Source organism: Bos indicus, chromosome 10 (genome assembly GCF_029378745.1).
Source record: "Bos indicus isolate NIAB-ARS_2022 breed Sahiwal x Tharparkar chromosome 10, NIAB-ARS_B.indTharparkar_mat_pri_1.0, whole genome shotgun sequence".
In the NCBI taxonomy this organism is placed as follows: Eukaryota; Metazoa; Chordata; class Mammalia; order Artiodactyla; family Bovidae; genus Bos; species Bos indicus.
Genome location: NC_091769.1, coordinates 51,407,324 through 51,420,338, shown reverse-complemented (window position 1 = coordinate 51,420,338; position 13,015 = coordinate 51,407,324). Strand labels below are relative to the sequence as shown.

The 13,015-nt window shown below is 35.0% G+C and overlaps 1 protein-coding gene across 3 annotated transcripts in view; it reads right to left on the bottom strand.

Moving 5' to 3' along the window:
* ADAM10 (ADAM metallopeptidase domain 10) overlaps positions 1 to 13,015 on the bottom strand; it is a 143,529-nt gene that overhangs the window by 73,001 nt on the left and 57,513 nt on the right. For all 3 annotated transcript variants that reach the window (XM_070797490.1, XM_070797491.1, XM_070797492.1), the window contains exons 3-4: positions 6,667 to 6,785; positions 4,123 to 4,281 (exon numbers count right to left, since the gene is read on the bottom strand). In XM_070797490.1, coding sequence (XP_070653591.1) covers positions 4,123 to 4,281; positions 6,667 to 6,785 — 278 coding nt within the window. The remainder of the gene's footprint in view (positions 1 to 4,122; positions 4,282 to 6,666; positions 6,786 to 13,015) is intronic.

Genomic DNA, 13,015 nt, shown 5'->3' with positions numbered 1-13,015 from the left:
TCCAAGAGGTAGAGAACTAAATTGTATTCTTACCCTGTCATAACTGTTCACACTTCTATGTCCTAGAAGAGTGCTTTTTAACCACCTAAGCACAGAATTGAACAAGTGCTAATTTTAAGCTGGTAACTATATGTAGTTATCACCTTCATGTCAAATTATTGGCACTTAAGTAAATTATATCAAAGCATCTACAAGTTATTAAGTACTTTCACTGAAAACTGGCTCAGTGTTCCTATATACAGGAATGGCCTCAGAAGCCATTCCCTAAGGTTCTCCAGAACAGCAGTATTATATTCCATGGTAGTTTCATACATTCAGGCCTAGAGCTGCAAGAACAGTGTTAAGAGGAAGGTAGCCAAATTCTCGTCAGGATTCCTATCCAAAGCTGGCATGCCTCCCCTGTAATTTGCTTCTGCTGAAAGTAACACATATAAGGACACCAAATTCACTCAAGCCTATAGACAATGACCTATACAATCACATAGCACTTTAGTCGTAAAAATAAACTACTGGCTCTTAAGTAAATTATATGAAAATAACATTATTATTAAATAATAAAGGGACATGGTCTCCCTTTTAATTAGTTGTGAAATAAAACATCCACTGCTAAATACGTTAAGGAAAGAGTTTGGCTCTGCTGCTGCTGCTGCTAAGTCACTTCAGTCGTGTCCGACTCTGTATGACCCCATAGACGGCAGCCCACCAGGCTCCCCCGTCCCTGGGATTCTCCAGGCAAGAACACTGGAGTGGGTTGCCATTTCCTTCTCCAATGCATGAAAATGAAAAGTGAAAGTCAAGTCGCTCAGTCATGTCCGACTCTTAGCGACCCCATGGACTGCAGCCCACCAGGCTCCTCTGTCCATGGGATTTTCTAGGCAAGAGTACTGGAGTAGGGTGCCATCACCTTCTCTGAATTTGGCTCTAAACAGCAATAAATGCAAATATGTGATTTCAAGGAGGCTTACAGATTTCAGAAAAGACCCAGAAATCCTTGGAATAAGGACAGTGAGAATTTACAGCTTCATTTACAAGAATGAAGCAGAAGACACAGGGATAAGAACACAACATCCACAATCAAGCAACATAAAATTTTCTATGCTCGGTTTCCTCATCTGTAAAGTAGAGATAACATGTGTGCCTATATACCTCATCGGGTTATTGTGAAGATTTAAAATAAAGCAGGCAAAGAACTTCATATGGTGCTGGGTATACATTAAAGAATAGTAACTACTTGTACTTCTACTACTATTAGAACCTTAGGTATTCTACACTGAGAGGTTAAAGGGCCAAGTAAAAGTAAATTTAATCTAGACAAATATCATGTGATTTCACTTACACATGGAAACTAAAAAAAAAAACAAAACAAATGAATGAAAAAAAACAAAACAAAAACAGACTCATAGACACAGAGAACAAGCTAGTGGTTGTCAGAGGGAAGAGGAATAGGAGACTGGGTGAATAGATCAAGGAGATTAAGAGGCTCAAACGTCCAGTCATAAAATAAGGAAGTCATAAGGAAGTAATACATAGCATAGAGAATATAGTCAATAATACTGTAATAATTGTGTATAGTGACCGATGTTACTAGCTTATCATGGTGATCATTTCATAATATATTTAAATATCAAATCATTATGTTGTATACCTAAAGCTAATATAATGCTGTATGTCAACTATATTTTAACTTAAAGAAAAAGTAAATTTATCTAGCCATCCTCTAGAACAGGGGTAGGCAAACAAAAGCCTACTAGATAAATGAGCTCTTTTGTTTGGCATGAAAGCTAAAGATGGAGTTTACATTTCCAAACGGTGGGGAAAAATTAAAAGAATAATATTTTGTGTCATGTAAAATTTCATGAAATTCAAATTTAAGTGTCAATAACTAAAGTTTTATTGGAACACAGTCATTCTCATTCATTCACATATTTTCTACTCTGCTTTCATACTACAATGGCAGAATTCATTGGAATAGAACTAACATGGCCAATAAAGACAAAATATTTAATATCTGAACCTTTTACAGTCTATCGACCTTGGTCTAGAATCTAGACTTAGAGCAACTATTTAACTAAAAAGTTAACAAGTGTATGCTTTCCTTTCATAGCTAACTTGACAGATTTTCAAGTAGTTTTTTGAAAGTAACAGTTTAAATCTGCAAGCATTAAAAATTCTGTTTAAGGCAATGCTTCCCATATTGTCATCTTCACATCACAACATTTCTATTTACCAGAGAAAGTTACAAACAAAATCACTCTAAATATTACTATTTTTAAGCTCTAATACCACTACTGGTATATAATAATAACCAGAATGTGAAAAGATCGCCTTACCATGATATGTATTTACTAAGACAATTAAGAATTAAGCACTGAAATCAATGGTAAAGTTAAATGCCAAAAGGAACTGAACACTAAGTTGCATCCACTGCCACCAATTCTCCAAGCTGACTCATAACCTTTGGGGGAAAAGAAAGGTTGAAATAAAGGGAGATATCTGAAAATTACTAAAAGATGCAAAGTGGAAAAAATGCAATTATATGATGAAGAAGAAACAGAATTCTGAAAAAAGAGTAGGACATGCTTAAGCTACATACAAGCAGTACACACACAAAAGGCAAAACAAACACGGTAGAGTATACTTACAGGAAACAGAAGGCAAAGAACTGCTTGATTACAATATGATAAGAAGGAAACCATGAATTCAAAATGTGTCAATCACTCTCTCCCTCTCCTTTATTTCCCCAAAGGTCTTGTTTGATTTTGAGAAAACTTTCTAGGGAAAATGTTGCAGGACTTTATTAAGTATCAGTGAAGAAAAGTGCTCCAGATATAAACGACATGTGAAATGTTAAAGGAGGAAAAAAAAAAAAAAAACAGAAAGTATAGCTGAAGAACTTACATACCCTGACAGAGGAAGTAAACCTGCAAAACAATTAAATTACTAAGGAATTACAAAGTATCATATAAATCACGTAGATGATGATCCTTTTGGCAAAAAAAAAGGAAGGTAAAGGAATCCATACTCCAGCTTGTGAAGGAAGACTGAAGACTGGAGTTTAAGGAGAATCTGAAATATCAAGAAGGGAAATTGGAACAGAAATCAAATAGGGATGAGCAAAAAAGTGGATAAGCAGCATTAACAACAAATTTATGATTTATCAGGTAGTAGTAAAACCATGAATATGTTCCATCTAGAGCAATTGTGCTTAATTTCTATAGTAATCGAGCATTAGAGATGACAGACTTCAGTATAGAAACTGTCAAAGCTGATAGAGCAAAAAGTCAACATGATTAAGACTTTCCCGTACATTACCAGGGGTGAGAACAAAATTACTGACAACAAATTTCTATATGCATAAAGGAAAATGAAGCTTGGAATCTGACAAATAAGGGAAACAGGCAAAAACTGAGATACTAGTCTTATTACAGTCAAAAATAAAATATGAGTATTCCAGAGGCATGTGAATTAGAGGAATGTATTTCTGGGTCATTTCATTTCAGCATTCTTATGATTTAATGATTATGGTTATACAGACAATATTAGAATGAAAAAGTCAAGTCTAAATACATTTTCTACTCTCTTAAAACACAGAAAAAGAACTCTACCAACAAATTACTATCATATAAAGACTATGGTCAAGAATAAAATCTGTAACAATAAATCTGAAGTCTTACCCAGTGGAAGTCAAGTTATCATTTCAAGATCTCAAAAATATTCAAAAGGCTTAGAAATTACAAAAACATCTAATTCTTTAAATGTTATGCAAATATCCACACTGAAATTTACATAAGAAGATGGTGCTTCGGTAGGCCATACACACGCACACGCATACAGGTGTTACAGCATTAAATGACTAGATAACATCAGAATATAGAATTTCCAGTTCAATCAGAGTTGGTTGACTCATAGTTCAAATACAATTGGTTGTATCATGTCAACAAAGTAGAGGCACAGACTGACAATGATATTGTCTCACTATATAAATCTATCATTTAATTGAGATTTTGGTTGTGAACCTATTTTCTATCCTGATTAATAGCTTAGGAAAGAAAACAGCTCAGATTTCATTTGTCTCCACATAGTTTCAACTATTTATATGCTTTTGCAAAATTAAGTACTTACTAATATCATCTTCATGATAAATGACAGAGTGAAATGGCAGAGTTCGGTCTTTAATATATCTCTCTGCTGGTTCAACATAAAATGTGCCACCATGAGTCTGAATGAATCCTTCAAATCTTCCATCAATAACAGACCCATGGCTAAAACTTCCTTCTTCACCTATTAATGAAAGCAACAAACTCTTAACAAACTCAAATTGCACATGAATGTTAAGTTTATTCTCCTTTAAAAAGCCATTCTTATGTATTGAAAAAAACCTAAATACAAATTTACCAGAGAAATTAATTTTCACATGAAATATATCAACCTAAATGTGAACAACTAGAACTTAGTAAATATATATTTTATACATATATATAAACAATGAAATATGGAACATCTGTCTTGCCAACAATCAAATTCCCAGCACCTAGCTCTGAGCCTGGCATGTATGCAATAGTCATCGAATAAATGGCTGCTAAATAAACTCTGAAAGAGACAAGCAGCTCTTTGTTAAAATTCATACATTTAACAGCTCTTTGTTTAAACTACAAGTATAAAAAACATACTTTCAAAATAAAGACATTAAAGTATATTTTGAATTTCTGCTCTAATTGTCATTAAAAAAAAAGTCCTTTCCCACTTAATGTATTCTGCATGCGTCTTGGCTTCCTTAGCATAACTGGGTTTTAGAAATACATTTTCAAAATAGAAGAGTGTTAAATATTTTAGAAGTATACCACTAATTCTTTTTAAGATACTGGAAGTTTGTGAGTGTCTCATCAATGATACTTCTTTAGGGAAAGAAAATAATAAAAAAGAAAGTAGTTTTGGTTTTTAATACAGTCACAAAACATCAAATGATAAGAGGTGGGAAGTAGGAGGGATCTATAAAGTTTAATTTACCATTTAAAATTTTCTTACTAAAAGCTGAGGTCTAGCTTTTATTTTCTGACTTTGTATGGCTTTCTCTTTTATTCACCATAATGTATTATAACTTTCTCAGATACTAACAATTAAAAGTTATTATGAATATACACAAACACAACTAAAAAAAAAAAAAATTCTCAACATCAGGGTTTTTTTCCCCCCCCAATTTCTAAGCTGTAGATTAGCACTAATTAGTTGACTTCAATCATAGACTGAAGCTGAGTCCAAGACATTTGCATTTGAAATGATACGATGTTTATCTATAAACTCATTTTGTCATATGCTTCTCAACTATCACCTAGCAAAATAAAGGTGGTGGGCGGAGGGGGGGGGACTACTAAGTTACTTATCCAGCAAGATAAACTATCAAGAAAATAATTTAAAAAACTGTAACATTAGAAATCTTGATCAATGGAAAAACACTTTACTTTTCTATTACACAATTATAACAGTAAAAAAACCTTTAAAGTTATTAACTGTGCCCAATCTACAAATGAGAAATTTTAAGTACAAAAAAACCTCATTTACCCTTATAAAAAAAAAAAAAGAAAGAAACCTTTCTCAAAGTGTTTAATTTTTCAAGTTAAGATTTGAGGGAAAATCTCTCTACTGTGTAGAAATGAAATTTAACTTTCAGTTAACTTTAATAATTCTTAATAATGAGGATCATCTTGAGTATTTACTAACGTACAGAGTTATAATTCCATGATATTTTGTCCATAATTCCCCCAAAAGACATTGATTTTTTAGCTTTTTTACAACTTCCATAAATTGTTCTGTTCTTCCTTCATTACTAAGCTGATAAATGTAGTTTTCCATTGAACTAGTAACTGTGCCCTCATCTCCCTAATATCTTTTTAAATCTGGTGTAGTAAGAGAAAGTTGTTAGAATTGTGAACAAAAAGCAAATAGATTCTGAGGACAGAAGGCCTTCAGAGGACTTTCCTATGAAAGACTTTGCACATTATTTTTGGCTGTTAAGATCATTTTACAGTTTCATTGTAGACTTCTTCTCTTATAAAACACAGTTAAGTTACTGTTAATTTCTTTCTTGGAAAATCAGAAAAATTATATAAATCATTAAAATTTCTAAAAATATGTAGCAGTTTGGAAGTAATGAGAGAATCAAAACTTCATACCTTTTAAAAGCCAGACACGTCCAGGTTCACGATACTGGATGCTTGGGGCTGGTGCACTGGGACAACCCAGAGGGAGGGTATGGGGAGGGAGGAGGGAGGAGGGTTCAGGATGGGGAACACAGGTATACCTGTGGCGGATTCATTTCGATATTTGGCAAAACTAATACAATATTGTAAAGTTAAAAAAAAAATTAAATTAAAAAAATAAATAAAATTTATTACAAAAAAAAAAACCAAAATAAAAATAAAAAAATAAATACACTATGTCTGCTGTCAATAAAAATAAAATAAAAGCCAGATACTACATAATTCGATACTAAACATATGTAAAAATTGATCCAAGAATTACTTCATCCTTCAAAGACCACTGTTCTTCATGATACAGTCAAATCTGCCCAGGATTTATACCATCTTTCTGAAATATTTGCCTACACTTCAAACAACATGAATTTCCTTGTGTAGAAAAAAATCAGAGTTCTTTTAAGGCTCAACTTACCATAAATATGTCCAGTGTAAATATGAGAAGTATCATAATCCAGTACTGCATTTGATGTTTCCACCCTAAACTCCTCACTGAAAAGGGAAGTATCCCTCTTCATTCGAAGGTTGAAATGTCTGCAGAGAGGGTGGAAAAGGAAAAAAATGAAATTAAAAGGATCCAAATTTAAACAATTATTTTTTTAAATAAAGAAAATCTGCAAAATGGACTGTTCCACAAAACTTGTCTATTTGGGAAATAACTGACCAATTTTCTTATTAAAATTCTGATCTAAAATTAACCTAACACTGATAAAACTCACATACAAATAAATAATCAGTAATCATCTAGGAATATATTAAAAAATAAATGCCTATAGGCTGATTCCTACATAGTGAAACAAGATCATTCTGAGGGCAGCTAAGATGATTGAAGATAAAAAGAAGCTTCTTGACTCAATTACTGTTATTCACCACTACCTGTCTTTCCTCTCTAGTAATTCCACAGCTTTGCCATTTTCTCCTCTTATCCACAATTCAGATAATACATACGAAAGTGTCATCTAATTAGATATTTAACATCTCCTCTCAGAAAAGTTAAGTATGCATGCTCTTTCCTACAGACACATACAGAAAGAGACACACACACATACATACATACATACACACACACACAGAAAACGTTTCAAATCCTTTATTTTTCCCTGGGGCAACGTCTTTTAGTTCTTTTTAGACCTTTCTCAGTTCAGTTTGGAGACTCCAACACAAAGAACCATGATAGCTGAAATCATACTCATTCTAACTGTCCTCTATAAAAGAAAAGACCAAAATACTAAAATAAAATTAAGTAAAGAAATCTCAGGTTTTAGAATCAAATTCAGAATCAAAATCTTAAGCCTAAATTTACTAGTCCAGTATTTCTATCCACTAAATAAAGATAACACATTCTGTTCTCTGGAACCATTTTAAGGACTAGGGATTATAATCTATGAAAAAATAAACTCATTAACACGGTACTTGGCACAAAGGAGATGTAAAGGATAACATATTAGCTATCACTAGTAAACTTTTAGAACTAAATCAACTGCCATAACTTTCATAATCAACTAACTAATCAATTTTCACAACTGCCATAAAAGTGTGCATATAACATGATTTCTACTTAATGAATATGAACCAAAGTTTTTAATTAGCCAACCTCCAAATGTTATAGGACAAGAAATAATTTGAACTGTGACACATTGCTGCTGAAGGTAAAAAATGGAACAATTTGGAAAACTGGCTATTATTTATAAAGTTAAACATGCAAAAACCCTATGACCCAGAATTCTACACCAAGAGAAATGAAAATATAAAATATATGTCCACACAAACAACTGGACACAAATGTCCAAAGCAGTTTTATTCAAAATAGCCAAAACCTGGAAATAACCTTAATGTCAATCAGCAAGTAGAGAGAGAAAAGGTTGTGGCTTATTCATATAGTAGCAAACTATTCAACAATAAAATGAGTCAGTTCAGCTCAGTTGTTTAGTCATGTCTGACTCTCTGCAACCCCATGGACTGCAGCACACCAGGCTTCCCTGTCCATCATCAACTCCTGGAGCTTCCTCAGACCCATGTCCATCGAGTTGGTGATGCCATCCAACCATCTCATCCTCTGTCATTCCCTTCTCCTCCTGCCTTCAATCTTTCCTAGCATCAGGTCTTTTTCCAGTGAGTCAGTTCTTCCCATCAGGTGGCCAAAGTATTGGAGTTTCAGCTTCAGCATCAGTCCTTCCAATGAATATTCAAGACTGATTCCCTTTACGAAGAAACTGGTTGGATCTCCTTGCGGTCCAAGGGACTCTCAAGAGTCTTCTCCAACAACACATTTCAAAAGCATCAATTCTTCAGCACTCAGCTTTCTTTATGGTCCAAACTCTCACATCCAAACACGACTGCTGGAAAAACCATAGCTTTGAACTATACAGACCTTTGTCAGCAATGTCTCTGCTTTTTAATATGCTGTCTAGGTTGGTGATAGATTTGCTTCCAAGGAGGAAGCGTCTTTTAATTTCATGGCTGCAGTCACCATCTGCAGTCATTTTGGAGCCCCCCAAAATAAAGTCTGTCACTGTTTCCATTGTGTCCCCATCTATTTGCCATGAAGTGACGGGACTGGATGCCATGATCTTCATTTCTTGAATGTTGAGCTTTAAGCCAACTTTTTCACTCTCATCTTTCACTTTCATCAACAGGTTCTTTAATTCTTATTTACTTTCTGCCATAAGGCTGGTGTCATCTGCATATCTGAGATATACAAGGTTGTGTCACCTGCATATCAGCATTATATATTTAATAAAATGATTAAATTCCTAAAAATAGGTACTTTTATAACACAAAAGACTGCACATAGTATAATTCCATATACATGTAATTTAACAGGGAAAATCTATAGTGTCAGAAAGCAGATCAGTGATTACCTGGGATGGAGAGAGACTAAGAGCAAATGGGAATGAAGGAACTTTTTTGCTCTGATGGAAATGTTCTACACCTTGGTTTGAATGGTGGTTCCCAAGTACATACATTAATCAAAACTTAAACTATATACTTGAAATGATAAAACTATACAATAAAGGACAGAGACAGCATGGGCCTAACAGAAGCAGAAGATATTAAGAGGTGGCAAGAATACACAGAGCAACTATACAAAAACGATCTTAATGACCCAGATAATCACAATGGTGTGATCATTCACCTAAGGCCAGACATCCTGGAATGCTAAGTCAAGTGGGCCTTAGGAAGCATCACTACAAACAAAGCTAGTGGAGGTGATGGAATTCCAGTTGAGCTATTTCAAATCCTAAAAGATGATGCTGTGAAAGTGCTGCACTCAATATGCCAGCCAATTTGGAAAACTCAGCAGTGGCCACAGGACTGGAAAAGGTCAGTTTTCATTCCAATCCCAAAGAAAGGCAATGCCAAAGAATGCTCAAACTACCGCACAATTACACTCATCTCACACTCTAGCAAAGTAATGCTCAAAATTCTCCAAGCTAGGCTTCAACAGTATGTGAACCGAAAACTTCCAAATGTTCAAGCTGGATTCAGAAAAGGCAGGGGAACCCAAGATCAAATTGCCAATATCCATTGGATCACAGAAAAAGCAAGAGAATTCCAGAAAAACATCTGCTTCACAGACTACGCTAAAGCTTTTGACTGTGTAGATCACAACAAACTGTGGAAAATTCTTAAAGAAATGGGAATACCAGACCATCTTACCTGCCTCCTGAGAATTCTGTACGCAGGTCAAGAAGCAACAATAGAACCAGACATGGAACATCGGACTGGTTCAAAATTGGGAAAGGAGTATGTCAAGGCTGTATATTTTCACCCTGCTTATTTAACTTATATGCAGAGTACATCATGTGAAACGCTGGGCTGGATGAAGCACAAGCTGGAATCAAGATTGCCAGGAGAAATATCAATACCTCAGATATGCAGATGACACAACCCTAATGGCAGAAAGCAAAGAGGAACTAAAGAGCCTCTTGATGAAAGTGAATGAGGAGAGTGAAAAAGCTGGCATAAAACTCAACATTCAAAAAACAAAGATTATGGCATCCGGTCACATCACTCATGGCAAACAGATGGGGAAACGGTGAAAACAGTGAGAGACTTCTTTTGGGGGGGGCTCCAAAATCACTGCAGCCATGGTGACTGCCGTCGTGAAATTAAAAGACACTTTCTCCTTGGAAAAAAAGCTATGACCAACCTAGACAGCATATTGAAAAGCAGTGACATTACTTTGCCGACAAAGGTCAGTCTAGTCATGTATGGATGCGAGAATTGAACGATAAAGAAAGCTGAGCGCCGAAGAATTGATGCTTTTGAGTTGTGGTTTTTGGAGAAGACTCTTGAGACCCCTTGGACTGCAAGGATATCCAACCAGTCCATCCTAAAGGAGATCAGTCCTGAATATTCACTGGAAGGACTGATGCTGAAGCTGAAACTCCAATACTTTGGCCACCTGATGGGAAGAACTGACTAACTGGAAAAGGCCCTGATGCTGGGAAAGACTGCAAGCAGGAGAAGGGGAAGACACAGGATGAGATGGTTGGATGGCATCACCAACTCCATGGACATGAGTCTGAGCAAGCTCCGGGAGTTGGTGCTGGACAGGGAACCTAGTGTGCTGCAGTCCATGTGGTCGCAAAGAGTCACACACAACTGATCGACTGAACTGAACTGAAACTATACACTTGAAATGAACATAATATAAATTATACTTCAATAAAGACGATTTTAAAGAAAAAAATCAAATCATTTTTCAAGTGAATAGGGGTCAACAGTTGGGTTTTATCCATTAGCTTCATAATAATGTCACCGTTTTTGAACACTATAATCCTTTTTCCTTAATTTCCCGTCAATATTGGCAATCTTTTATTTTGTGGCTGCACTCACTTCTATTTGCCTAAAACTCTCACAAAATATCTCCTAGGGCTTCCCAAGTACTGTGACAATGACTGTAGGCTAGGAAAGATATCCTTAGAACCTTAAGGTTCTAATCCATTGTAGCAAGCAATCAACAAAGCCAAAGATCTTCTAAATGGGAATTCCACAGTTAAAAAAACAATCCTAAACAAATAGGAATCCTGCCTGAATTCTTATTCCACATCCTTTTCATAAAGTTGCTTTCATCAACTAACAGACAGGAAATCCTTGATCATATATACAAGTATAAATATACACACTGTTTTTTAAAGGATCATAATGATTTGAAAATCATTCATTTATATTCATTTATGTACTTTTAATTTACTATATAAATAGCACTTCTAAAAGAGCATCTTCGTTAAACAGACTAAACAGTAAAAGTCCATGAGCTTAATCTGTTTGTCATTCAGGATTTGTTTATTATTTAGCAAAACTGTTATACCTTAAAACCATTATAAGCAGGAGCTTAAACTTTTGACTCAAGGGTAAGAAAAATTACAGTGGACACTGCCTTAAAAAAAAAATTCACTGCATTTTGGGAAAACAGTTTGGTGGTTCCTCAAAAAGTTAAACAGAGAACTACTGTATTATCCAGAAATTCTACTTCTAGGTATACACCCTAAGGACCGGAAATCAGGGACTCATGTACACCAATGTTTATGGCATTATTCGTAATAGCCAAAAGATGGAAACAACCCTAATGTCCACCAACATATGGATTTCAAGATGTATGTATGAGTAGAATAAACATATAGTGGATTATTTAGCTTTAAAAAGGAATGGAATTCTGATACATGATACAACACGGATGAACCTTGGAAACACTATGCTAGGTGAAATGAGCCAGATGCAGAAGGTCATGTATCATATGACCCCAGTTATGAGGTACGTAGAATAGGCAACTTCCTAGGGACAGAAAGTAGAACAGAGGTTACGAAGGGCTGGTAGGTCAGAATACAGAGCTATTGTTTAATGGGTACACAGTTTCTGTTTGGTATAATCAAAAAGCTCTGGAAATGAACAGCAGTGATAGTTTGACAACACTTTGAATGTACCTAACGCCACTGAATTGTAACCATTAAAAATGGTTAAAATCGTTTAAGTTACATGTTATTTTGCCAACATAAAATAAAATTTCAAAAATCATGTATTCCCAAAAACTAAGGGATAAAATAAAATTGTGTGGGCAAAGATACCCATCCCAGTAGTAAAAGCCCCTAGAATATTGGTTGAGATACTACTGGTTGAGATAGCAGTATTGTGATAATGATGAGATTATAACATTGTTCTCAAATTGATGTAGGTTTCAGGGTTTCCTTGGTGGCTCAATGGTAAAGAATCCAACTGTCAATGCAGAAGACATGGGTTCGATTCCTGGGTTGGGAAAATTCCCTGGACAAAGAAATGGCAACCCACTCAAGTATTCATGCCTTGGAAAATCCCATGGACAGAAGAGTTTGGCAGGCTACAGTCCCTGGGGTCACAAAGAATAAGACATGACTTCGTGATTAAACAACAAAAATAAAGTAGTTTCAGAGCACTTTCACACATATTACTGCACCTCATCCTCACAGTAACCTTGCAAGGGAAGCATGATGAATGTTTTTATGAGACTCAGGTCACAAGACTAGAATTAGGACTAGAGCTCTAGTATTTGGTTGCTGCATCTTCCTTTTGACCGTATCACAAATGCCTCTCAAGTATGTGATAGAAGCAGTCAAGTTAATATTTGCTGAGTGCTGTAGTGGTCTTAATGTATGTGATATTAGAAATCTTCACCAACAAGTTACCTTTTAAAATCTGAACAAATCCAAGTAAGATATAACCTTATCTGAATTTTACTGAAAATTTTACTGTACACCACCATACAAAGTACCCTTTGATTATTA